Source organism: Aptenodytes patagonicus, chromosome 10 (assembly GCF_965638725.1).
Source record: "Aptenodytes patagonicus chromosome 10, bAptPat1.pri.cur, whole genome shotgun sequence".
Taxonomy (NCBI): domain Eukaryota; kingdom Metazoa; phylum Chordata; class Aves; order Sphenisciformes; family Spheniscidae; genus Aptenodytes; species Aptenodytes patagonicus.
This window is the reverse complement of record NC_134958.1, coordinates 14,708,463-14,736,395: the sequence shown is the minus strand read 5'-3', so window position 1 is coordinate 14,736,395 and position 27,933 is coordinate 14,708,463. Positions and strand designations below refer to the sequence as shown.

At 50.1% G+C, this 27,933-nt stretch overlaps 1 protein-coding gene across 1 annotated transcript in view; it reads right to left on the bottom strand.

Moving 5' to 3' along the window:
• Nucleotides 1–15,064: 15,064 nt before the first annotated feature.
• Nucleotides 15,065–27,933, bottom strand: part of ADAMTS7 (ADAM metallopeptidase with thrombospondin type 1 motif 7) — a 53,648-nt gene continuing 40,779 nt past the window's right edge. The window contains exons 22-24 of the mRNA XM_076348162.1: nucleotides 27,501–27,647; nucleotides 27,131–27,290; nucleotides 15,065–16,924 (exon numbers count right to left, since the gene is read on the bottom strand). Of these exons, the coding sequence (XP_076204277.1) occupies nucleotides 16,752–16,924; nucleotides 27,131–27,290; nucleotides 27,501–27,647 (480 nt within the window). The 3' untranslated portion in view covers nucleotides 15,065–16,751. The remainder of the gene's footprint in view (nucleotides 16,925–27,130; nucleotides 27,291–27,500; nucleotides 27,648–27,933) is intronic.

Genomic DNA, 27,933 nt, shown 5'->3' with positions numbered 1-27,933 from the left:
TAACTATTAATGATTTCTGGAGAGAAGGAAATGAGCAGAGCTAGAAATGTTCTGGAGGTGTTCTCCCACGAGGGGGAGTGTTGAGAAAAGATCACAGAACTGTTTAGGTTGGAAGGGACCTTCAAAGATCCAACCCCCTGCCAGGAACAAATTCCACTGGATTAGGTTGCTCGAAGCCCCATCCAGCCTGACCTTGAACACTTCCAGGGATGGGGCATCCACAACTTCTCTGGGCAACCTCTTCCAGTGTCTCACCACCCTCGTAGTAAAGAATTTCTTCCTTATAGCTAATCTAAATCTACCCTCTTTTAGTTTAAAACTGTTACCCCTCGTCCTATCACTTCAGGCCCTGGTAAAAAAGTCTCTCTCCATCTGTCTTATAAGCCCCCTTTAAGTATTGAAAGGTCTCCCCAGAGCCTTCTCTTCTCCAAGCTGAACAACCCCAGCTCTCTCAGCCTCTCTCCACAGGAGAGGTGTTCCAGCCCTCAGATTGTTTTTGTGGCTCTCCTCTGGAGCCGCTCTCTGTGTTCAGGAGCTTTCAAAAAAACCTGCTCATGTTCCTTCTTCTTTTTATTTTCCATTTTTCGTTCCTTAAAATCAATTCTTTTTGCCTCGAAGGGAAGCCTAGCACACCCACCAGCAGCCAAACCAGGGCTGTATCCCAGGTCCTGGCCTGGTGCTGGCGCAGAGGATGGCTGAGAGCACACGGGCTCCTGGCAAGGGTGAGGGTAACGACAGCTCAAAGGCTGTTATTCTTCGCTGTTTGTCTTTGCTTTTTGTGGGCTGTTTAATAATGGTCCAAGATGTAAATATATGAGGGCAAAGATAATTTTCTTTATCAGAGTTCCAGGTTACACTGGTTTAAAGCTGCCATTAGATACTGGGGAGTTGTCCCTCAGAGCTGTCTCTTTATCTTCTAATTCCACATTTTACATTTTTTGCCTTTAAGCAGAAACTGTCTCAGAAAACTTTCATCCCTTGAGAAAACTTATTTGTTCCTGCCAGACATCCCAAAATAGCACTTAGATGCCTTTTTTCTCTTTGTCTCCTGCCATACCAAAACTCCTGAGTTTGATCTTTCATGTCGATACTCTGGGAACTAGATGGAAGAGGTCAGTTTTCAAGTGCGAGACTCAAGCAAAGAAGAAAAACCCTGAACCCTCTTACATGTTTGTAGTAAGAGATGTATTCAAGAATACTAAATTTGAAGAGAGATCTGGATTTGTATCACCCAAATTTTAGAGTGGTTCTGTCTATGGTTCAGCATGCTGCAGGTGTAAATTGTACTCCAGAAGTACATTTTAAGTATAAAAGTGAAATGCCTCTGATGTTGGGAGTTGTTTGGATGTGAGGGTCTCCTCCTACCACTGCTTTTTGGGTGGGTTTGATGAAATCTCTGTGGCAAAGCTACTTGCATCAAAGTGCTGGTGATTGACAAGACAAATTTTGATTAGTTGTTCTAACCAAGCCTTTTTTTACCTTTCTGATATTTTTTAAGCATTATTTTAAAATGTTATAAGGACAAGAAATGTAAACATAACTGTTTGCTTTGGTTGGTATTTATTAGATGAGAATACTTCTTGTCCTGGGTGGATTTTCATGAAAATACTTCCTTAAGCATCGTACCAGGATACCATTTAAATTTGTCTGAATAATCAAATAACGTCCTGCTATATTAGGCCTATAAACTGAATGGATTTTCTTTTCCACTTGATAACAATTTTTTTTTTTTTAAAGCAAGAAAGTTAATATTTTTGTATTACAATACAGCATTTTCATGACATTTCCATGAGCTGTTGAAGCTTCTTTCTGATCAATCTACTCCCGCACAGAAAGCATCAAGAGAAAAATAAGAGAATCTTGTTTTGATTAAATGTTCCTTATGTCAGGCAAGTATGTCCTCATGCCGTTGCTGTGTAAGCAGAGATACTGCTTGTCAGGATTCATAAAAGGAAGGAAACAGGCAACAGTTTCAGCTGCTTTACACTGAAATGAACGCAGAGCTTTAATCGCAACGCATCTGGGACTGTCCGCTTCCCCTACTGCCCCCAGAAAATAGTTACAGGAGGGAAATATCTCTAATACGGTTTTACACAGAGTGGGAGAATGAAGAGAGGTTTCGCACTTGCCCCCCAGGTCTGAATTCTGTGGCACCTGCTTCTGCATCACCCAGTGTGTCCATGTGGCTGGGCAGCGTCTGTCTGTTCCTCCCAGCTGGGGCTGTATGCTCCTCGAAATGCGCCATGTGAGCTTATTCTCCCTGACACCTCCTCGCAGGGAGCTTGCCGTGGTGCAGGAGAGCAGCGCTGCACACAGCTGTCTGCACATGCACCAGGCTTCAGCAGCGGTGGGCGTGGGGGCTGCATCCCATCCCATCCCAGTTTTGCACCAGGGTCATCGCACAATTCAATGACATAGTGGGATCGAGTGCACCCTCAGCAAGTTGGCAAATGACACCAAGCTGAGTGCTGCAGTTGAAATGCCAGAGGGATGGGATGCCATCCAGAGGGACCTGGACAAGCTGGAGAAGTGGGCCCGTGTGAACCTCATGAGGTTTAATGAGGCCAAGTGCAAGGTCCTGCACCTGGGTCGGGGCAACCCCCGGTATCAATCCAGGCTGGGGGATGAAGGGATCTAGAGCAGCCCTGCCCAGAAGGACTTGGGGGTACTGGTGGATGAAAAGCTGGACATGAGCCAGCAATGTGCGCTCGCAGCCCAGAAGGCAAATCGTATCCTGGGCTGCATCCAAAGCAGCGTGGCCAGCAGGTCGAGGGAGGTGATTCTGCCCCTCTGCTCTGCTCTGGTGAGACCCCACCTGGAGCCCTGCGTCCAGCTCTGGAGCCCTCAGCATAAGAAAGACATGGACCTGTTGGAGCGGGTCCAGAAGAGGGCCAGGAAAATGATCAGGGGGGTGGAACAGCTCTCCTGTGAGGGAAGGCTGAGAGAGTTGGGGTTGTTCAGCCTAGAGAAAAGGAGGCTTTGGGGAGACCTTATAGCTGCCTATCAGTACTTAAAGGGGGCTTATAAAAAAGATGGCAGCAAACTTTTTAGCAGGGCCTGTTGCAACAGGACAAGGGGGAATGGCTTTAAACTAAAGGGGGGTAGATTTAGACTAGATCTAAGGAAGAAAGTTTTGATGCTGAGGGTGGTGAAACACTGGCCCAGGTTGCCCAGAGAGGTGGTGGATGCCCCATCCCTGGAAACATTCCAGGTCAGGTTGGACAGGGCTCTGAGCGACCTGATCTAGTTGAAGATGTCCCTGCCCACGGCAGGGGGGTTGGACTAGATGACCTTTAGAGGTCCCTTCCAACCCAAACTAGTCTATGATTCTATGATTGCTTGATGGCAGAGGCTGTCATTGCTGAGTTTCTGGGAAGGGATTAATGGCAGCCCTGAAAGGTGCAACTGCTTTTCCTATTCCGTACTCGATTTTGCCGCAGTCCAGAGACAGCTGTTTGATAGATCAGTTTTCATTTGAATGATATGTCCCAGAGAAAGCTTCTGCTAAACTAGTTTTCAAGGCATGAAAGTCCGTGTGCAGGAGGGAGGGCTCTGCCTGTACCCATGCAGATTGCGTTGCAGAATTACTGGTGCCTGTTGTGTGCTTAAAGTCTATTGACCATGAGCAAAGCCTCCTGCAAAATTCAGCAGGCTTCGGGAGGGTAATTTCTGCTCAAATTACACTAGCTCTGTTCCAATTTCAATGTAAGTGTATCCTACAAAACACCATGAGAAAGACCCGAAATACCCTGGTAAAAGGAAGAGGCTTTTCTGGGGGAGGGAAACGGCAATGATTTGCTTTATTTCTTTAGAAATTTAATCCCAAGAGGGTTATCATATTTCATTTCCTGATCCAACACAAAAATGCTCCAAGTCATGCTTTCAGAGTCTCAACCCGTTTCAAATAACCTTTAATTGAAATAAACAGCTTCTGGATTGTAATGAGATAAGCGAGTGTGAGATTTGCACAATAAAGGCTGAGGGCAGCAGGTGATACAGACTGCTGTTCTGTACCTCTCGGCACATAGGCACTTGGAACCCATCTGTAGCCCCCAGCCTCCACGCTGCTAACGGTATCGGGCCAGAGATGGCTAAAATATTTTTAAATGCCAATATGGAACCTCAGAGCACTATTTCTCTAGCGGCAGTGCTGGTTTCAGCTGCTTCGGACATCCCTGAAGCTCCCGGCCCTGCAGGCTATTTGCCTCCGGACGAGTCCAGCAAAGCCTTACAGCTTCCCTGAGGGATGGATTTGGTTTCTGAGAGTTTTGCATAAAAGCAGGAACCAGCTTGTGTTTCAGTTGCAATTGCTAGCTCCTGCTTAGGCACAGTGATTGACAGAGCTTGTGAGCTGATTTTTTAAAAACTTTACCTTTGCAGGAGGACAAAAATCCTGCCTGGAGGAGGTGTTCAGCCCTGAAGAGCCAGTGGTTTTCAAAGCGTTACACATGGGAGTTTGTTGGTGTTAGTGACACCCAGATAAAGTGAAAAGCAGGATGTCTGCAGCTTGTTTAGCTTCTTGAGAGGCACAGGTCTATTTCAAATTTCTAAAATGACTAAAATGGATTTTTCCAGATTACGTTTTGCTTGACAGATGGTCAAAAGATGCAATTTTCTAGAAATACCATACAACTGAGGTCTAACCAGGCCAGCAAATGTAGCTGTGGCAAAACATAATTTCAAAGATATAATGTCATTTTTGGTGACAGCTTTGCTGTATGCCCACGGGGTTTCACCGCTCGCCAGCCCAGACTTGTGTTACTGAAAGTGCACGTGTACCAGGCAGCTGCCGGGAGGTACCAGGCATAGGCTGTCTTAAGCAAGGTGTGTGAGCAAGACCTCCTGGTGCTGGCAGAAGATGGAGCAATGAGTTATTCTAACCAAGGCCTTAGGAAACATTTGCTTAAGTAATGAATTTGCAGTGCATCAAAAGTGAGAAAATCCCATATACAGATGTGCTGGTTTTGGCTGGGATAGAGTTAATTTTCTTTGTGGTGGCTAGTATGGGGCTGTGTTTTGGATTTGTGCTGGAAACAGTGTTGATAACACAGGGATGTTTTCGTTACTGCTGAGCAGTGCTGACACAGAGTCAAGGCCTTCTCTGCTTCTCACCCCATCCCACCAGCGGGCAGGCTGGGAGGGCACCAGAAGCTGGGGGGGACACAGCCGGGACAGCTGACCCCAACTGACCGAAGGGAGATTCCACACCATATGGCGTCATGCTCAGCATATAAAGCTGGGGGAAGAAGAAGGAAGGGGGAGGACGTTTGGAGTGATGGCGTTTGTCTTCCCAAGTCACTGTTATGCGTGATGGAGCCCTGCTTTCCTGGGGATGGCCGAACACCTGCCTGCCGATGGGAAGTGGTGAATGAATTCCTTGTTTTGCTTTGCTTGTGTGCGCAGCTTTTGCTTTACCTATTAAACTGTCTTTACTTCAACCCGCGAGTTTTCTCACTTTTACCCTTCCGATTCTCTCCCCCATCCCACCGGGGGAGTGAGCAAGCGGCGGGGTGGTGCCGAGTTGCCGGCTGGGGTTAAACCGCAACAAGAGAGAACTGGAGAGGATGCAGACAGGGATTGCCCCTGTGCCTATCAGACCTGGAAAACTTCCAGAGGAGGACTTTTATCAAAAAAGAACCATATCCTTGGGTCGGAAAAAAAGCAATTCAGCAAACTTGATTTTTAATTTAGAACTAGATTTAAGGCACCTCCTTCCACTTCTCTCACAGGAGAAAAAAGCTTCCCTACACAGAGTGTATTTTACTGCCCAGGCAGCTTGTCTGACTTCCTGAAATCTGAGGGAAGGAACAGTGTGCATCACTGTATTGGCACAGCGGGGGCACACATCCTGCATTATAACCTTACTGTTTTGAAGAGGTTACTATAGGTAGATAAATACCCTACAGGGATGTGTTAAATGAACCTGCAAGCGTGAGCTGGCATTATCTGTCAGCTGTTTTCCTGGAACTTGCTTTTTTTGCTTTCCAGCGAGGGGGTTGATATTTTCTTTTCAGAATGAAGATACCTGCTGGGAGCAATGAGGTTTTGTGAAATACTGCGACCATGAGATATGCAGCTCTTCTTCTCAGATGAGTTGCCTGGTAATTTGCTGGGTGCCTGGTGCCTGTGTACAGCCTCAGGTTGCACCACCAAAAGGTTATCCGGATTCAGAGGGGTTCAGCTGTTCTTCTGAGATAACTACTTAAAACCCCAAAGCCCTAAAGACAGCTTCTATTCTCGATTTCACTTTTAAAAAAATAAATATAAAAAACAAACTCCTTTGCAAACTAAAATGAAGTTCATCAGTTTTTGCTGAAATAGCCTGATTCTGCCTTTTACATCTTCTTTGTCCAGCCTCATTGAGAGCAACGGTGACACAAACTGAGTTAAGTTGGAGCAAATGGGCCTTCTGCAAAACACCCAGAGGAAGGCATTCCCACCTCAGACAAAAGCTTTGCCCTTGGTGGACAGGGAATAGGATGTTTTGATGACCATGAGAGGACTTTCCCCGTTTCTGCAGTGCATTGAGATCATTAGCACTGAGGGCTTTGTGCTGGAGCACGGAGGCTAACATTCCTCTTCAGTGGCAATTCAGTAAAATGGACCTGACCTCCAAAGCAGGTCTCTGAAACCAGGAATAGTCCCAGTTCCTCAGGGAATGGGTCACGGCCGGGGGGGCTGGGAGGTAGCTCCCCAGGGCCAGGCTCCAGCAGCTCAGGAGGCAGCTCCAGAGCCGCTGCACTTTTCAGCAATTCCCTATTAAATTGGGATTGGGAGCCTTGTTCATCCCCGTTGCTGCTGCCCTGCAGACCAGGGTGGGCAGAGGTTTTGCTGTGCTCCAATCACAGCCATAGGGTTTCGGGGTCACCACGTCGGTGAAGCCGTACTGCGTGGCAGCAGAGAAACAGCCAGCGACCAGGTCACACGGTCTGTGTGCGAGTGGAGGAACAGGTCAAGGAGGGTCGTATCGGGCAGGATTTTAGGTGCCTGAGGACCATACAATGTTTCTCCAAACCCGGGAAGACAGGCATGTCACCTGTCCTCATTTGCTATCATCAAGTAATAAAATTGTCCCTTCATATTATTATTTTGCATTTACAATAAGGAGAAACAACTGCAGAGGGCACCAGCAAGCCACAGAGCAGTATTACAACCAGTAATTGCTGGGTGAGGAGCATCCCTGCCCTGGGCTCCCGCTGCTCGTCTTGGTCTGCACGCTCTCCTGAGATCCCAGCCAGGCTGCCCCGCTCCCAGGCAGCAATCTAGCACCAGGCTAGTGTCTCGTGTGGATGGAGTGTTTGCTGGAGAAGCTGTGGACAAGCTGGGAAGTGAAGGAGCCGATGGTGGCAGTGTCTGGTCTGAGGTGTGATGGTTTCTGTAGGGTTTTGGCTCTCCCCACTGGTGCCCATCACAGAAGAGCCACGTTTCACGGTGGGAGTGCGAGCACCTGGGGTTACGCCTCTGCCAGAGGCTCAGAGGGAATCTGGGAAACGTCTGCAGGGAAGTGAAAGGAAGGCGAGAGCACAGCAGCCCCCACCACCACGCGTGGAGCCGTGGGGACCTCAGCTAGGGCGGATGCTAGCACAGCACCTTCATCCCAGTCAGACCACCTACCCGGCAGGAGGAGAGCTTCCTGAGCCCAGGTCTAGCTCCTGCCCCGTGGCTCTGCCTTGCCCAGCACAGCCTCAAACCGCAGCATAAGCACAGAGGCAAGCCATTCCCCATCTCCAGTTCCTCTGGAAAGAGCCAGAATCATCCTTTTGCCCCTTTGCTAGGCTCCTGTTGCATGCAAAGGGATTTATAGCAGCTTCTGTTTTTCCAGGCAGGACATAACAGATTTGAAATCATGTTTCCAGTCCCAGATGACCAGGCTGCAAGCCCTTGCAAGTGAGGTGTAAGGCATGAGGTAAAGGTACTGTTTGCTTCCTCTCTTACTGCTTACACCTGGGAGGTCTCGCCCCTGTCTCGATGGCAGCAGGGCTGTATAGATGGATCATGCAAAAACTTTACAAGGGGGTGTAACTATTAGTCACTACAGATGGCAACAGAGCAGTTGCATATAGAGATAGAGCTATTTTCAGCATATAGATATTTCTAAATATTTACATCCAGTCATGCTGAGCTTTCCTTAAAGCACAAATGCAGGTCAGCAACTGAGGGTCCCAGGGAGGCAAGCGGCGGCTGTATCAGCTCTGACTTGGGCTGTGCAGGTCCTCCCTCGCTCTCTCCCCTCCTTCGACACGCATGTGAAACAGCTTGCTTTAATTTCTTGACAAAAGTGATCGCTCTAGGTGAGTAAAGCATGCCCTGCCTTGGTACCAGCTATGTGACCATGGAACGAGGCAGCTTATTTCTCTCCCCTTGCTTTCCTCCTCCTGTTTTCTGCTGCTTTACTTCCCACTGGGAGTGTGTCCCTCTGCCTACCTGCTGCCTGCAACGGGCAGCCCCGGGACGGCCATGACCTGCTGGAGCACTTGCTGGTGGTGCCAGGGTTCAGCACCCCGAAGCAGTCAGATGATGGCTGTTCCCTGCCCGAGCTCAACACCCTGAGCAGCTGACAGCAACTGGCTGCCATATAAAAGCCAAAAAAAAGATAAAACAGCTAAATTCTTCAAATCCTTTTCTTGCTGTCCTGCCTTTGCTTTTCTGACCCTCGAGGCTGTGCTTGTGAAACCTTTCCGTGTAGCACAAGGGCTAGAGTTTTTAAGAACAAGAGAAAATAAAAACATCTCTTATTCCTAGCTGAAGAGGCATGGATGGATGTTGTGAGCTATTCCTGGTCTGTCTGGACTTTGCTGCCTCCTCGCGTGCTCAGGTCATCGGCGGGACTGCATCCCTCACCGGTCCTTGCAGGACTGATGACCCCCCTGGCTCTTTGAGGATTAAAATACTCCAGCTGAGATCATCTGGCCTGGACAGAAGCACTTGGGTAAGACTTGAGAGCCTGCAAAACACAGGTGCTCTGACAGGGTGACCCAACTGCTTCTTGAGATGCGGAAGCATTTTAAGTGTTATTGTTAATAAGAGACACAAACAACCTCCTCCATAAAATGCCTGCTGCTTCCCAATTAACAAGCTCTCAGTTCCTTCCTGTCTCCAGCTCTGGAAATGTCTGGAGGTGACCAGGGGAGGCACAAGGTCTGATTTCTAATTTGAAGCCAAAAGCCTCTGGCTCCTCTTGGAGAGGCTTTCAGCACATCCCGATGAATAAATAGAAGCAACAGCAAAACATGATGTACAGTTTACTGCCCTAACGCCTTCCTTGTGCAGGTTCTCCTGTGACGCTGCAATCAGGAGGAGTCTCAAAGTGTTTGAGAGCACCATCCTGCTGCTGATTGCCGGGACGCTGCTGCCGGTCACCCATCTCCTGGTCACCCATCTCCCGGTCGCCCATCTCCCCATCACCCAGCCGAGGCGGCTGTTTAAAATACTCCCATTCCTTCCTTTCCCCTGGAAAAAGAAACCCTGCAGGACAGCCCTACCCAATCCCCAGGCAATCGCAGCCTGGTGGTGGCTGTGGGGCTGGGGAGCGCCCAACACTTCTTCCCATCACCCTCAATGCCAATGCCACTGCTGAGCGCCTGCTGTGCCGCTGCAGCCCCTCCCCGCTGCCCAGGCTGAAGACACCAGACTTGTCGGCGTGTCCCCAGAGCTTCAGTTTCAGCAGTTCCACATCTCATTTGGTTTTCCAGGTCTTCCCTTGCTTGGGGAAGCCTCCCCAGAGGAGCTGGCTGAGCTCAGCACAAGTTTCCACCGATGAATACCTGCGAGCTGCTTCCTTCGACTAAGCTGTGCTGACGGACAAGACCTTGGGCTCAGCTTCTTTTAGAAGGCCTCATTATTTTAGTTACATCTAATAGTTCTGCGTGGCACTTACTTACCTTTCCAAATCTCTCCTGTCCCCTGTCCCACCATCACCACATGGGGACAAGCCTTGCCCAAACAGCCCAAAACACTGGGGCAAGTAATGATGCAGACTTTGCAGCTGCAGGGCAGGGTGTTTGGTCTGACCACCCTCCTTTTGTCTTCCCCTGGTTTAACACCACCAGCCTTGGTCTCCTTTTATAGTCACAAGCCTTCTTCACAAATTTCCCACTGGATCCTAGCCCAGTTCTTTCCCACATTCTTCATTGCCCACTAAAAGGGAGCTCTCACATCTTGCAAAACTTTTTCTTAAATCATGTCTGCCATCTGTCTCCAGAAACTGGGCTGGATCCAGCTCCCCTGATGGACACAGTGCAGAGATGGCTGATTTAATCCTACCTCCGATAAGGTGGGGGGGTGAGAAAAGGCTATTAAGAAGACGCTGGACAGAGGTGGGAGAAGAGGTGCGGACCCTGGTGCCTCCTCAGGGCTGAGCATGGCCAGCCTCGACAGTGTCTTGATGTCAATGGTTTGCATAGCTGACCTGTAGCAAAATCGGATGTTTATAAATAAGAGCACAAACTGAAAGCCTACAGAGAAACAGAAAATATTTCAGGGAGGTTTTATATTTACAATTGGTCCTGAAAAAAAACAGGCAAAGTCCTTTGGAAGTTCAGTTTTGTGGATGTCAGGACAGTTTGAACAGGAGCTGCAACTGCAGGCTGGAAACCAGCAAAATTTGGGAGGAAAGGTCTTTCTTTGAAGTCAGTATTTCTGTAATGAAAATACTCAACTGACCAGGTTTAAATATTACTCTGAAGGAGCAAGTGGCCTGTCCAAGGGGGTTAGTTCACCCTGTATTTGCATTAAGCTTAAAGTGTCTTCTGGTTTGGTCCGAGCTGCCTGTATAGCCCCTGTGCATCCCGAGCTGCTCAAACAGCCTCCAGCTGCCAAACCACATCGGAGCAAAGCATTTGAAACCTGCACTTTAGGGTTGATTGGCTCCAGAATCAAATTATTTTTTAAATTAACTTCGTCAACAGTTTCTCGAGAATGAAGCCTGCATAATGTGAGGGTTTTCCCTTGTTCCAAATCTGCCTTCTGTGGATTTATCATCTGTTAGTCCAAAAAATGGCAAGTGAAACCTGTGAGCAATTCTTTCCCTGTTTGGTAATTACCAGCTGGAGACTACAATAGATTTCAGGAAACTTAGCTGAAATCCTCTTTTAAAAACATATCGTTTGTTCTGTTTCCTCTGTGGAAAATATAGGAAAAAAACTACTTAGGAGTGTCTGTCAGAGCTTGGTGCTGGGCGTACAGGGGGGCCTGGGGTCAGCAAGGTGTCCTGGAGGCACGGGGAAAGGAGCAGGCAAAAAAAGATGGCTCGGACGGACCACGTCTGCATTTATTTACTAAAGCAACTCAGCCTGATTTCCAGCTTGGGCATTGGATTGCTTTGGGAACAGGTGGAGTGGATAAATCTAAAATCTAGAAGCTGAGCGCAACCTCTTAGGAATTTTTGGAAAGGCAGTTTCTAGTCATTGTGAAGCTTTATTTGCCTAAATTTCTGTTTTTAACTTTCTATATTTGGGTTGTGTTGGGTTTTATCTTTTTAGACTTTTCCCATTACTCAGAATTTTGTCTTCCCCTTCCCCTCAGCTCTTCCCTGCTTCATGAGCTGCTGAAACACTTGGGTTTTCGTTTTTAAAGTAGCACAGAAGGCGGCTTCCCTGGGATCAATAGCCAGCTTGGAGATCCCTGCAGAGGGATGCTCTCAGATCTTCCTCGGGCACTTACAGGGCCCTTGAGTTCAGCACCCCCTGTAGTACCTGCACCCAAGATTTGCTAATCCCACGGGAACCATTTTAAGACAGAGCTTCACAACTTTTGGCCAAAAACCCATGGCTGCTGGGGGGAGCAGGATCCGTCCAGGTCCCTCCTGCCTCTCCCTTCTGAAGTCCCTGGGGACGAAGCCATTTGAATGGGAAGGGACAGTTGTTTTCCAACTCCAGCGCAGTTGAACATTTACGAAAGATTTGGCTCACGGGGAAAGTGCATTTAGAGTCTTTTCGCAGTTCAGCAGTACTGGGGGGAGCGAATGCAAAGAGGTGAGAGGCGTTTGCGTGCAAAGGCCAAAGAGGGAGGTGCAGGACAGCAGTAAATTATCTGCCTTCTGTTGCTGGTCGAGCCATTTATTTCCTTGAAAATGCTCTTAAACATAAAAATAAATTCTGTGTCTGTCTTTTATCAAATAAAAGGAATTATTCTTACTGACCAATCAGCTCAATGACTCCCAGGCAGACTGGGACTAGAAAGCCCCCGAGCACGGGACGAACGGCAGCTCTGTGCTGTGGATCGTATTGCATGATGTTGCCCAAAGCAGTTAGTTTCTTCCTCCATCCTCAATGTCCTGGTGATTTCTGCTCTTTTTCAGCTGCAGCCCCTGGTCACCCCCTCCAGTGCTGCAGCAAGTGGAACCCAGGGACCCCACAGCTGCTCAAGCCGACTCCTTACACCACGCATCTGTTTTCCCAATTCCCTATCCTAGCAGTGGTGACAGCAAGGGGTCTTGCTGAATATATACCTATATATGTGTGTGTGTATATTTATGTATCTATATATGTGTGCGTGCAGAGATGGGCCAGCAGGTCTCAGTCAGCCTGAGCTGCCTGCAGAGGAAGGCACAGTCTATGCCACACACCCAAAAAAAGTCTTCAACAACACAAAATTTTAAGAACAACTCATTTGAAAGAGGAGACATTGCTCTGGTATCGGTTGCTGTTGTAATTAGGCTTGCCTAGATTAGTATAAATGTGCATTCCTGCCTTAAAAAACAGCCCACAGCTCCCATTAACCCAGTGCAGATGTCCAGCTGGTGCTGGGAGGCAACCAGGCTGTAAGAACAAAATTCCCTGTAGCCTCTGACAGCTTAGTGGAGAAACCAAATGTTTTTCAAACGGGCCAAGTAAAACCGAGCAGCCAAAGGTCGGAGGGACTTCGACCCCCACATTGCTATGGTTCACAATGAGTGGGAATCCCCCCCTTTACTGTGTGCCAAATGAAGCATGGAAGTTCTGCAGCGTTGGTCTTCAATGGGGTCTTTCTGAAGTAATGAACCAAAAGTATCTTAGAATGACAAAGTGAATGCATCCTGGTCACCACGCATCCTGTATCTCTAATGAAAAGCATGATTTAGGGCTTGTCTTCTGTCTGCGCTGGTCATAGCCAGGGCTCTTTGGGAGGCTCGGAGGGGAAGGCTCTGCCGTGGTCTCCAGTCAAACGCACGCGTGTTCTCGGCGTGACCGGTGCATCACCGGCAGGGAAGCCGGCGGTGGTGGGCTTCCTTCTGCTCTAGCCAGGGCCTGGCTGAAGGACAGCGGCCACAGTGGCTGTGGAGCTCAGGGACTTCTGCAATGAGGGGCTGACATATTCTTGCTTTTCCCTTTCATACTCTGCTCTAATTAAGCTAGCAGAAAGGATAAACTTGCTTTCCTGGCAAACCGTCCTTAGATACCCCAGGGAAAAGCATCTTTCTATTTCAAACATCTTTTGATTCATAATTACTTTCCTGCTTTCCTTTCCACACTATTGCAGCAGTTATTTCTAAAGTAACATCCTTCTTGTGTTGACACATTAATAAAAGCGTCTTTAAAAGAAGTAAAAAAGGCATTTCTAGTTTGTTCCTTGGTTACAAGGAGCAAGTGAACACACAGATACTAACAAAGCTGAGCAAGTAAATATGCAGATCCGCTCCTGGGAAGGGTCTGGCTTTGCTGCGAGAGGAAGCGAGGAGCTCTGCACACACGTGCCCCTGCGTCCCCGTGGCTTAAAGCAGATTCTGCCGTCAGACTTGTCAGAGCTCGCAATGGTGGGACCAGAGAGTCAGAACGGCACCAATTCTGGACAGTTTTTCATTTACAGTTGCAGTCCATTTTCCAAGCTGTAGGTGTCTTATTGAAAGAAAGTATCGCAGGTATTTAAGCAAAACATGTGTGATTATTACTTATAATGCAATTTATGTGCTTGTAGGAGGCCTGGCTTATTATGTGGCTAAAAATCAGGTGAAATGTCCTTCCAGCAGAGATTCCCACACTGCAATGCAAACTTCTCCAGCCTCAGTGCCCACCAGAAACCTCCACAGTTTGGGAGCCGTTGGGCTTGGGGACTGGCCATGCTTTTGGTTTACATTAATTCCTGCTGCTCCCAGTCCAAGCGCTTGGGAACCGGCTCTGCTCAGCCCTTCCCAGAAGGATGCCCCAGCCCTGCCGCTGTGTTGTGACAGCTGAAAGTCATTGCGGAGCCAGGGCGCCTGCCTCTGCTCTGCAAACCCCGAGGCTTCAGACGCGTCGGGATTGGCCCTTCTTGAAACAGAAAGGTTTCTGGGTTGAAACAGAAAGGTTTTTCCTGGCTGCTGCAGTTCCCTGTGCTGCAGAGACCCAACCTGGTTGGGGCTGCAGGGACACAAAGGCGCAGGTGGGCATCGTGCTCTGGCTGTGAACCGGCAGCTGCGGCTGTGCTGGCTGGGGATGCTCAGGGACCGGCTCCACTCGAGGGCGCGTGAAACACTGTTTGCTGCACAGCACGCGGTACACAGAGCTCTCGCAGAAGCTCAGTGCCTTTGATTTAGGGTCTGATTCATCAGCATATTCCCAAAGGTTTATGTTTGGCCAGGCTGAAGCATTTATGAAACGGCAGCTGCCGTTACGCTCTTCCCCTCCACCGCAATCGCTTCTCCGGCATTCCCAACACTGTTGCACAGACAGTGCAATGGGTTTGGCTCATTCTCACGTGGAGGGATTATCCTGTGCCCTTGTCCTGGCTGTGGATGTGACCCTGCGCATCGACGGGTACCGCAGGAGAGGCTCACCAGGCCAGGTTAGCGCTGGAATGAATTGATTTGCAAAACCAGAGTAGGCATCAACACAATGCAGGGGCTGAAGCCTTTCGATCTGCGAGTCACCAGCGGGCTGCCAGCATTTACCCCATCGACTCAGCTCACATTTTAATGACACAAATCCCAGTTGCCTTAAATGATTTTCAGATGCAAACTGATTGCCCCTTTCTGCTGCAGCTAAGAGAGCAATTACACCCCCGCTGTTGCCAGTACCTGAACCATCTCCACTTAACTGCATTTTCAGTGAAAAATCCCTTGACATTCCCCAAGGGGAAGAGAAAATATGAAACCCTACCATTTCCTTCGGTAACTGTTTAATTTAACACACTTGTGAGCTATAGCCATTAAACCCCAACACATTTAGTGGCTATCCCTTAGGAAAACCTGGGAGCATGACAGAAGCATGGGACAGATGGTGCCGGTGAGAAGGAAAACAGGACTGAACACAGGCTCTTGAAACATAAAAATTTACACCACGTTGGAAAAGAATAAAACACAAATGGTGAAGTCATGGCTTGTGTTTTACATACAAATTACACACAGGAATTTCCCCTGTTATAGAACTGAATGTTGTTCCCGACAGCACAGGTGAAGAAGAAACGCACCCTGGGCTGTGTGACTGCATTGCACGCATGACACAGCCGATGCTGGGCTTGAGCCTTTCTCCGTTCGATGCAAGTAGGATTGCCTTCATGGTCTCCCAGTTTTTGGGCGTCCTCCATAGCTTGAAGAGTAATATGGAAAGGAATTCCTACCTAAATGCTCCTGACCCTCCTCCGGGGACCAACCTAACAGCAAATCCTCCCTAAGACAGGCAGGGATTAACATACGACAACCCCGGACTGGGTGGTAAGGGCTGTGCCAGCCACGTGCCACTCCTCATACAATATCAGATATTCTAGTTAAAAGGATCAACTAACCTTAACAGAGGTGAATCTATATAAGCAGGGAAAAAAGGTTTTTAGCTCGTAAGAACACAGAAAAACACCTTAACCAACCATTAAACTGCTACACCGTAACTGCATACAGAAATCCAGGTGTGTAAGTACTTTGCTGCTCACGAGGAAGGATGCAGCGAAGGGGATGCTGCTCACCACCGGGGCCAGAGCAGCTTTCCCTCTCCTTCACAAATACATGCAAGGGAATGCATTGTTGGACTCCAAAACCAATGTATCATTTCACTTGTGCCTTGGTGTCCCTGACCATCCCCTCTGCCCCAGAGTGATACGGGCAATGGCTTTGGCACACAAAGCCAGCACCAGGGAGACAAGGGTATGGAGCCTTCACACACACCGTGAGCCCCGGACTCTTGGGGGTAACTAAAGCCATACTTTATTCCTCTGCCCTGTCTCCATTTCTTCAATTACGGCTATTTAGCTTCAGTGCGTAAACATTTTAATGCAAATTACTGAAATGGGTTGCCAGCTTCAAGTCCCTTAAGGAAAAAAAACTAATCCAAACGGTTGGCTGTACTGGTGGAATGCTAGATGCTCACTTCATATATATAAAAATAATAATAAAACTCAAGAGTTTTGTGCTGGCCTGCCAACACCATCAAGAGGCTGAAAATGTCAAATGATAGCACCATAAGCATTTCTGAGAGGTCTCCCCCGAATTATTGCTGCTTTCGGTTTCCCTTCCCCAAAGTGTTTTCCTGCTGGTCGCCCAGTGGCAGTGTGACCCCGACGGAGGGTCCCGGCTGCCCCGGCATCTCCCACGGGACCAGTGGGACCTGCACACCCAGCCCATGCCAGACCTTATTTTTCAGACCGATGGTTTGAGCACCGTTATAGTGTAGCACAAATAAAAGAAATCAAGCCTTCCCCGTGTTTTGAAAGAGCACCGCGCGGCTCGTAGGCGGCACCATCCGGCGCTGCCGTGGGACGAGGCAGAGCCGCAAGTCCTGGCTGTGACCCAGCTCCCTCCGCTGCCGCCGTGCTGCTCCGGGAGCCACTGCGGGTCCTGGCGCTTCTCGCCCTTGGGGACGGTCCTGTCACCTCCTGGAGGCCCGCTCGTCCCCGCGGTCCCGGTCGGGCGCCACGTGGTGCCCGTGCTGGCGGCAGCTTCGGCAGCACTGGAGGTGGACCGTCGGGAGGTGGCACCTTCCCAGGACCCGCAGGGTCTGGCAGAAGCCGAAAGTCAAGCGGTCACGCTCGCAGATGAAGCCTGGAGGGGAGGTGGGAGGGCAAGGACAGTGTTATTGCCGGGTTTGCTGGTGTGGTTATCAGGCGTTTGATGCGAAAATTGGCATGCAGTTGGCAGAGACAAAGACAGACCTCACCAAATGCAGAGCCCACCTTCATCTGGGTACCAAGCAGCCTCGTTATTTCTAACTGCCAGCAGAAATAACACCTGCGCTGCTGTCTACTGTTCTGCAGCATCTTTCTAGGGTAGCAAAACCATACAGGGGAGCGGGGCTGAGCAAGGCTCACTCCCTGGGGAGGAGGGTCCGGGCTTGAGGCCTGCGGGAGGCAACAAACCTCACCACAATGATGTCTCCTCCCAGTCCCCAGACCTTCCCTGCAATGCCAGCAGAAGGTGGCAGAAAGGCGGTAATTCATTTTTCTTTGCATTGTGTTTAAATTATTTCGAGAACCCGCATCATCTGGTTTGCTTCCTGCAGGTGTCTCGCAAACCTCAAAACAACATCAGCATTGCTTCGAGGACAAGCTTTGTTTTGGGAACCACTGCTCCAGCGCCAGCACCCAGTCCCGCTAGGGGGGCAGCACCTGGCCCTGCAGCGGGAGCAGCGCCGGGACCAGCTGCAGCAGTGGCAGCAGTGGCCATGGGTCGCAGCCCGGCCGCCCCGGCTGAGTCACTCACAGGCTGCGCAAACTGTTTGCAGAAACCGTTTCCTCTCTGCAAACAGTATGGAAATCACAAATCCCTCTCCGGGGCCAGGAGCAACACGTTGGGGCATTTGGTCCAGCACTCGGGTTTGCGGCAGGGGAAGACGCGAGCGCTGTCCCGAAGAGACCTTGCCCTTGGGGTGCGACAGGGCAGAACATCCCACCACCCCGAAACACCCTTGCACCTGCCACCGCATGCAAACCATAGTGCCGTGCAAACCATGGTGCCGTGCATCCCGTGGGATGGTGTGGGACATGGCAAGGAGGGGACAGCCCTCCCCTGCGGCATCAGCAGAGGCTGCAGAAATCAGCCCCAGCAGCTCCCAGCTCCATCGCCAGCCAGACCAGGCTCAAACAGGCTGCAGCTCGGCTTAGTTACAGCAGCAGGGACCCATCACCAAATATGCATTGTTTATAAGCATATATAGTTGGTTTGCTTTCATTTTTAATTTCCTCCTTTTCTACTTTATATCAAAACACGCGTGTGCCTCATTGAGCCTCCAGCATCTCACCCAGTTGTGTAAGACTCATTTAAATTACATCAGCTCTGTCTAATTTTACCTCCTGTACAAGTGATTAAAATAAATGACAGCTCTTCTCAGAAAAAGGGCAGAGTCAATGCTCCCCAGGACAGACACACAGGGCTGGCACCCCCTGGTCCACCTGCGCTGCTTCTCCCCGGGGCACCCTCCACCCAGGACCACGCTAAGCAGACATAGAAATGGGGCAAGAAAATGGGCTTTTTTCTTTCTCAGGACACTTTTCTGCTGGGGAAACACCAAGACCGGGCCGGGGGAGCTCTTGCTGATCATTGCCCCTCGCCATCTCCCCTCTGCAAACAAAAGGCTTTGCTCAGGGAAAGGCTGTTGCCCCAATTCCCACAGGGACGAGGCAACCCACAGCAGTTAATGCAAAGGACGCAGCAGATGCAGAACAGAGACTTTTCCCCCCATTTGGGATTTCAATCACAGCCCTCATGCCCTCCAGCCTGTCAGTAAAGAGGTCACTATACTGGTCTAAAATTAATTTTCTATTTCAGTAGAGGTATTTCCTCTCTTCTCGAGCAACAGCTATTTCTGCGCGGCAATAGTGTTTCTGTGCCCTGATGAAAACATTCAACACAGAAGCTGCTGCCGGCTGGCGCTGTTCGATCCAACACCTGCCGACGGACCGGGACCAAGCGCCAGATCCTGGCCCTGCGTCACACTCCCAGGCTGGGGTTTGGTCCAACCCCCTGGGTGCTGGGGGACAATGCAGATTTTTCCTGCTGGTTGAGCGGAGCAGACAAGAAATTGCTGTAAAGCCCAGAGAGGGACAGGACAGGACGGGAGCAGTGCATGTCCCCAGACCTGCTGCGAGAGAAGCCACGCCATGCAACAGCACCAGAGCCAGTCGGGAAAAGGGAACAGTTTACTCATGCGATGCTCCATCAGGGTCTCAGGGATGGTCTCCCCTGAGAGCATCTCTGCAGTTGCGCACAGTGTCCCCTGAGCCCCCAGAGCCCTTTCGCATAGGGACATTCAAGCACATGAATACATGTATTCCCGTTTGCACGTGCTGCAGGACAGGGATGGCTCAAGCAGGGGTCCTAAAACACCTCTGGAGTGTCTGATGAGAGAGAAAAGCCTGAGGCCATGTCAGCCTGGAGAACCCCTCCTCCTGCCCCCAACGGCGGGCGATGGCAATACTGGGGCGTACCAGCTGAGCTGTGCCTTAAAACGCACTGGTGCCCAGCTCCGGCTTAGCACACTCATCTCAGCCATCTCTCCCCTCGTGCAGGATTCGTTAATCATTTACTCTTTACCGGGGCATGACCGCTGGATAACCCCCACCTGCCCAACACATGCTTCCCGCGGGATTTATAAACTCAGGGTGTTTTGAGTTGCTGGTTTTGGAAGCAATATTGAATAGGAGAAATGGAGAACACAACGAGGGCTCCCGGCAGGCACGGACAGGGACTGGTGTGCTCCAGGGGGTTAATTACTCACTGCAGTGCATGGAACAAGTGTAACAGCAGTAAAAACTCCACGGCGTTTAGAAGAACTCAGTTAAAAATACTGCATGGATGGATGGGAACGTCATCGGCGTTTTGGAGGGTCAGCGCTGCAGTCCCAGGGCAGTGCTCCTGGGGGATGCCGTGCTGAGGCAGACCCCTGCCGAGTGCCTCGGTATTTTTAGCCCGCTGCCGCTGTGCCTTGCTGGGCTCGTTTCTGTTCACAAGCCTTCTGCTTATCGCAATGGTCTTCCTAGAAAGCTATTTATGGATCGCAACCAAGTTGCCTCCTGCCTTCCCTTGAAAGAGCTGTAACGGCTACGCTTCTGGAACCTCTCACTGGAAAGTAGCTTTCCAGGACCAGAGGTGATGGTTTAGCTCTTTTCTGATCCCTTTCCAACGGGTCAGCACCCTGGGTGCTGGCACAGAAATTCCTGGACCTGCAGTACTCACAGCCATACGCAGGCATAAATAAGCCCATCGGTCTCCTGCCAGGAGTTATTTCTCTTTGTACATCATGTTATCTGCAAAGGTATGAGTCTACTGCAGAATAAAATCTGGGATGGGCTTAGTGGAGGGTGGAGAAGAGCCACCACCCTTGGCTGGAGGCATTGCTGCAACTACTCTGCTGACCTTACATGAGACCCCACAGCAGGACTCCGGGTTTCCAAAGCATTTTAATAAACTGAAGTCAATGGGAGTTGTTGAGCACGCATCATTTTTCCAGATCAGGCCGTGCTTTGGTCTGATGTAGCGTCTCAGCATGGATGTGTGCAGGGTCAACCTCAGGTCTGAAAATCTTGGCTGAGCTTGTGATTTCTCCCTGGAATTTGGTCTTGGGCAAGGGAAGCTGTAATAAGCACTTAATTTGTCAGCTCTTCAGAGAGGGTCCCTACAGAATTGACCCAATTTTCATTTAATCCTTTTACTGTTATTTTTTTCTATTAACAATTTTTTTTATATAATCCTAACACTTCATTTGAACATATGCTCCAGTGTTCAAGTCTATGCCAAATTTTAGTCTAAAGAAATAGCTTAAAGCAGGGCTTTTAAAATCCAGGCTAAGTCAGCACATTAGAAACTGAAAACCCCCAGGTTTTTTGGTTGTTTTTTTAAGTTGGCGTGGAAGTCGCTTTAAATTTCATTTAAGCTTCTGCCATACAGACCTAAGCATTTACTTTTATGCTCGGGAAAAATAAACTTCCTGGAACAGGTTTTGTAAAAACAAGGAAAGGTTGAGCTTAGAGCTGAGCTAGCAAAACCAGAGAATTAAGCTGCTGACCTCTGGCCTTCGGGATGCTCTCAGAGCCAGTGCCGAATTTAACAAGTATTAACCCAGGCTCCTGCTCCGGGGCCCGCGGTGCCCTCCCCTGGGAATGAGCACTGGCAAAGGCAGCACGTTTCATTGCAGGCAGCACTAGAGCCGCGGCTGCCGGTCAGCATGCATGCGATGCGTGCGCTGCTGCCAGGTTTACCTGCACAGGCAGGCACCAACACGGCTGCAGCTTGGAAAACTGGGAGAAAAGCACTAAAACCCACCAGTTTTCAGGTCTCAGCCTGCTGCTCCTGGCACATCTCGCTCAGCACCAGCACCGTCACGGAGCTCCGATCGACACCCCCTGAGCATCCAGCCTGGGAATTACAGACCAGAGGGAGGAAAATGCCAGTGCTCTCTAAGAGCTTCAGAGGGATTATCCATTTTTTAGAGTCTCTGGATCCCACAGAGAGGAATTCTGATTTCCAAAGAGCTGTGGCAGAGCCAGGACTCTCCCTGTGCTTTGTGTTGTCTTCCCCTTCCTTCTCATGAGTGCAGGGAGGGGGAGAAAAAGCCAACTCTGCTGAAATGAGTCGCTGAACGTGACCCCTGCCTTCCTCTCCAAAATCCAAAACCGCTTTAAACACACCATGTCCAGAGCTTCCCACAGCCAACCCTGCAAGGAGCAATCAGGCTTGAGCAGACAGCCGTGTCACATCTATGGAGTCTTTGCTTGTTTTGCCTTTCTTTAACATGAAGATTAGGCAGGGTAACAGTGCTTGGCAGCAGCACTGAGTCCTCCTCTACTTCGAGACTGAGGGAAAGCGAATCCAGGCAGGACCCCCAGCACATGACTGCAGTGGTTGAGCGCAGTTATTCCTCCAGCCACGGGTAAAGCGCGATTTCTTCATTTTTGTCCTTGCTTTCCCCATTTTTAGCACTTCAAGGCCAAGGCCAATATCCTCTCTGCTGAAGGTCTTTCTTCTGCATGGAAAAGTATGCCTTTGATGTATTCTGGAGAGTTTTCAAAAAAGTTAAGTAAGGGTTAATATTTTGTTGTTGGATTAAGCTTTGCCTCCTCCCTGCCAGGCTGTTATCGAGGAGTTGGCAAGAGGCTCCTGGCAGAGGAGCCCAGGCTGCAGCTGCCAGGTTCCCTTGGGTGCCCGCACAGGGTGCCCCGTGCCTGCACGCCTGCACCCACGGCAGACAAGAAGCAGATTCCTGTACCCTCCTAATTGCTTGCACTGGACACTGAGGTCCATTGCAATTTACGCTTTCTAAAACTTAAATCTACTTAGCAGTTGCCAAGAAGGAGGGAGGAGAAGCATCTCCCACCACCGGAGGAGAAGCATCTCCCACCGCCGCTAGTCAAACCAAGGTCATTTACATAAAAAGCATGCAGCACTGCAATAAGAAAATCCTACTGTTCTCATCAGGGCGAGGAAACGTGCCTTTCCTGCTCCATCTGCCTGATGGTTATTACGGTTTTTTCTCCCATTGCCCAGGTTTTCATGGGAGCCGCCGTGCAGATGTGGCGTGGGTGGGCCGGGGTGGATCAGCGTCTGGGCGCGTTACAGGGGACCTGCACAGCACCGTTACTGCTCGGACCTGGCATTTGCATCAACCTGCTCAGTAGGAAGGGCTGATATGGGGACGTCTGAACAGCCTCTGCCAGCCCGTGTCATTGAGAGCCTGTTTCTCCATAAGGTTAAAATGTGTAACATTCATTGCGCCTCCATTTAATAAAAACGGGGAATCCTTTCCCAAGCACCCATCGTCCATTGACAGCTGTTGTTAATTAGCAGTAAATAAAGGGCACTTAATGACTCGCTCAGCAGCACCTCCCTGTCTTGCCACTTGGATACAGACTTACATGCTCAAATGACAGAGAATATTGGAATTTGCTGCAATTATTTCTAGTATGTATCCCTTGTGGACAAATTCAGCTACATGCAGCACCATGAATAATTTCATTTCCCTACTCAAAGAAAGAAGGAATATAATATTTAATTGCCAATTAATCTTGAGGCAACTAGAAACGCAACCAGACCCTGGATAATGAGCCCGGAGCACCGCAAACAGCAGCAGAAGAGGGCACCGAGCATCTGGGATTTGCCCCAGCACGTCCCTGGTGCGGGGGGGGCTTTGCCCCTTGGTTCCCCCCGAGGCATCGCCCCTCTCACAGCCCCACCAAACATGATCCCCTGTGCTGGCTGCTCCTGGGACACAAGGCTGAACTCCATCCTGCTCCATCCCTTCCCGCTGGCTGGAAACCTTTGTCCCGTTCCCAGAGAAACTGTATCCACAGCCAGCTTATACATATTTGATCTTGGGCCAGCTGAACGCTTTACCTTAATTCCTTTCCCTCGCTGGTATTTAAAGCCTGAGACACTTGTGGGGAACAGTCCTGTTTGCTAAAGTGCCTTGGCCAGAGTGAAGAACCAGACCCATCACCTGCTTGACACCTGCTTGGTGTGAATTTGGGGAACTTGCAGACCCACCCAGTATTGGATCCAGGGAAACAGGCACGAGGAAAATCATTAATTTTATGACATTTACCACGATGAGCATTCCATGGGCTGCGTGAGTTTGGTCCTGAACAGGGGTGTTCCACCCATCACTGATGAGGTTTGGCCAAAAGCCATCGTGCAGTCACAGCCACTACATTCGCAGCAGCGGGGCGACTTTTGCTCGGTTCACCCATTAGCATCCTCCTCCGATGGAAAGCAATTGCTGCTTTTGTGTTTTAAGACTGTTTGACCTGCTAGATAAACTGGCGCCAGTTTCTCCGAGCTCTCACGTGGGACCTGCTGCTCAGCTCCTTTCCAAGATGGCCATAAACCAAAGTGTAATACTTAAACACAGAAATAAACATGCTGTGAGGGTTTTTTTCCAGCTTTCTGAGTTACAAGAAATGATCCGGTAACAGGAGTGGCTGATGTGGGTATGAGAGCACTGCTTGGGCTCAGAGCTAGGCATGGGTGGAAATCAGAGGGCAACAGGCTTTCCTGAGCCAGAGGCTGCTCTTATCTCCCTGGCAGCCCTGCCTGAGGTTCCAGCAAATCTGTTCCCGCTCCTATCGCCCAGGCTGTGCTGTCAGGAGGAGAGCGATGTCCCCCTCGCGCCCCCAGATGCCAGCCAGGAGCTGCAGGGCTTTCCCGGCTGCCACTAGCGTGGCCGAGAGCAATGGCTGTCAGCCCCCACGCAGATTTTCCTGCACTGGAGTCGCGTTTGTTTGAGTTCCTCGTCTCAGCATGGAGTAAGACAAACGTCCCCAGCCTTGCTGGGGCATCGCACAGAGGCATCTGGGTGCCCGACAGGCTCCAATGCTCCCTGGGAGCCATCTAAGGACATGGCCAATCTTATCTTCTCCGCTCACAGCTGGATGCAGCTGTAAAACGACAGGCACATTTAAAAATAACCTCCGTGTAATCAATTAATTTATAACCTGGCGACAGAACAGGATTCTGGTTCTAATTAATTCTGACCTCCTTTAATTGAAGAGAGCTGATTGCCAATGAGATGTTTGTTTATGTTTGATCTGTTCCATCTCTGTTAAAAATTCATCTGATAATGGTTTTAACATTTAAATTCTACTGGGGTTATTCACATTTTTGTGCCCAGTGAGAACACGATTGCTCACAAAGACAAATACGTGATTTTGCTGGTATCGGTGCACTTCATGTTAGAGGAGATAGAGGCTCCTTGTGCTTCTAACATAAACACATGAATCACTCCAGCCTGCATTAATCTTGTGCAGTAAAGATCCTTTAAAACACAGGAAAGGGCTGGAGCTTACATTCATGCCTTTTCTGGGAGCCTCTGCCTGTGGATTTACACATCTGTGATTTCCTGCCATGTGAAAGTTTTGTTCCTCTTCATGGTTTGGCAGGAAATGTTTGTATTTCCAAGAGGCGTTTCCTGCCCTGGGCTACAGCCAGAGCATTTATGTCATTTTGAATCCAGGATTTTAACATTTATTTGTGTGCTTCCTACACATCTAAGCAGTTATTCTGGTGCAACCTTGGCTACACCACGCGGCTCCACGGCTCTCATCACCAAGCCCAGCATGGAAATTTTCCCTTGACAAAAATAGCCGGAACTGCACATCATTTCTTGAACAAGCCTGACTAATTATTTCCTAAATGTTGAACTGCCCGACAAACTTGCAAATGCAGGAGGGTCGCACAGCCTCCGAAAAGGAGCGGTTTAATGGCTAAAAGCATCCCGACGGCCAGCAGTCACAGTCTCCAAATCCCAGTTAACCAAAGCCAACGCTGCTGCCCTCTCCAGAACAGGTGTTAGAAGGAACATGGCTGGATACAGGACAAATATAAATAGCTGAAAGGATGAGAATGGGTGTCCCAGGCTGCAAAGGGGGACCTGCACGGAGGTGTGGAGCAGCTGTGGGGCTGGCTCCTGCACCCTAGGCACTGGCTGCCTGCTGCCCTCCTGCCTGCACCGCTCCACCTCTCAGCCCTCTCTTTGTTCAGTAATCTCCTGAGGGTCTAATGTTTCTTTCTGGGCAGTCAAAAAGCTTTCTTTTTTTGCACAGGCACATTAAAAAGATAAGGTTGATTAATGATTAACATGCTAATATCAATGACATCTAATCCTCTCGTATTGCTTTTCCTTTTAAGTGCTGTTAACCCTTGCAGCCCACAGATTTCTGGCTTATAGGGAACTGCCTGGTGCCATGGGACATATCTCTCCAAGTGAAGGTGAGAGGAGAAGCCAACTGAGTACCTGCTGCACGGCCGAGCACTGCAGCTGCAGGCAGAGCAGGTAAATGAAGCTGGCAGACAGTCTGCATGGATCAGGTTAAAATGGGACTGACTCGCTGGAGCATCTGCTCAGACATACCCAGAGATGCTGGAGAACTGCTCTTTTATCTGACTTTCTCATGGTGAGCCCAGGCTTGTTTCAAAAGTTTTGTGTTCTGGGACTTTGTCACTAAACAGCTTTCTGGTGGTCAGAGAGCTTAATTGCTTGATATTTCCTTCCGGCTCCCTTTTTCTGAATTACACGTTGCTCCTGAACCAGGTCCCCTCGCCCTGCACCACCCCCCGGTGTGGTCACTCAGGCAGGCGCCAGCGGTCCCTTTGCTCGGTGACGCTGCTGCATCCGACAAGCACATCCCAGCTCACATTCGTGCCAGTAAAAAACCACACTCGATTCCTTGAGAGCTGAATGCTCTGGACATTTATAGATTGTTATAACATTCCCACTTAATTATTGATTAGCCAAGCTAGCCTTACACAATTCATGTATAAAACACCCCCTCCATCTTCCCACGGATACATTGCTTTTTAGCAGGCTGACTGGTTTTTCCCTCCTCCCCCATCACTCCCCTTGCTGCAGTCGGCACCAGCTCCCCATTTGGCAGCAACCGCAAGCACCATGCGCCCACCGCCCTTCCTCATGCCCAGACCCCCGGCTCGCCCCTGGCACCCAGCCTGTCCCACCCTGGGTGCTGCTGCGCCGGCGCCGGCTGCATGGCCCTTCATGGGGTCCCTTCCCAGGAGCAGGATGGCGTCGCGCCGCCGGCCAGCTGGGAGAGCGCGGGGCACGACCTGCCCCGGAAAAACTAATTGAGTGTAGCTCGTCTTTCAGCATGGCCAGTTATTGCTGGCGCCCTCCTCCAGACTATCCGGGGGGACCAATAAGTGAAAGGTGGGGAGAAGAAAAATAAAGAATGAGTCTAAACTTGGCTAGAAAAAACATCTACAGCTACTGCACCCAGAAATGGGCTGTGTTCTTACACGGCCTTTACTTTGTTTCATGGCATGGCTTTGAAGAGACCAAGCAGACCACCCAGCCAGTGCACAGCATGCCCACCCAATGCCCACTAACACGGTGCCATTTAAACCTCCCTAGCACACAGCACGCCAAGTGACACCGTGCTGTACCTCGTCACGTTGCTGCATGACCCACAATGAGCATAAAAACTCTGCACACCCGAGTTTCTAACCGGGTGTTGCTGTATCAGCCCTCACTGGTGCTGTATGGTAGAAAAGTGTCTCCAGCCACAGCAGAGGACAGTGATGGAGAACGATGCATTGCTCCTCCATAAAACTGATGACAGAGGAGCCGCTCACTCTCCAGGTACTATTCCTTAACTGAGAGCTGGGTGGTTTTCACACCGATCTCCACAATTATCACCATGTCCTCAAAACACAGCATTTATCCCAAACAGCTCACGCAGGCTCTTGGGGAGCATAACCACACTGAAGAGAAAACATTCAGCTTTCAGGACGGGCAGGACGGTCGCTTACCCGATCCAGAGCTCTCGCAGTCCTGCAGGTTGCACTTCTGCGTGCTCTCGGGCCAGGGCTCATGGTCGCAGAGGCTGCTGTCTTCCTCGGCCAGCCCCGTCTTGGTGTTGATGCACTTGACCTGGCGCTGCTGGATGCCCCCGCCGCAGGGAGCCGTGCACTGTGGGAGCAGGACAGCCCCATCAGCTCCCTGCACCCTGCAGAGCCACCCCCCAACGCCGCCCTGTGCCGGCAGCACCAGATCCCAGAAGATTTTTATTGCAGTAGCCCCCAGTTTGGTTTTGAGGGTTGGGTTTCTCCCCCCATTCCTTGCATTACGTGCAAGAGCCCCGTCGAGAGGAGCGGCGTGCTCCTGCCTGTGCCCGCTCACCTCTCCCCAGGAGCCCACCACCCAGGTGGTGCAGGGGTGCGTGTTGCAGGGCCGGGTGGCATTGGGCCGTAGCGCCTCCTCGCAGCGGCCCAGCTCTGGGCATGTCACCAGCCGCTCCTGCTCCCCGCCACCACACGACTCCGAGCACTGCCGAGACACAAGCCGTCGAAAGGGGAAGCCAGTGGCGCAAGAGAAAAGCAGACATGCTCCATGCATTGGTGTCTTAAGGAAATACACTGCAAACCCACCCTACAACTACATAAGCACCCACAAAACCTGCTTCCCAGGTGGAGTCCCCGCTTTGCAGCTACTGCTGCTATTAGCGGGTGGTTTCCTTCCTGGTGCTCAAAACTGGCTGGGAGGTTCCCAGAGGCAGGAGGATCCAGCAGACCCGCTGCAAGTATCTGCTTAAATTTTGCAAGCGTGTGAACAG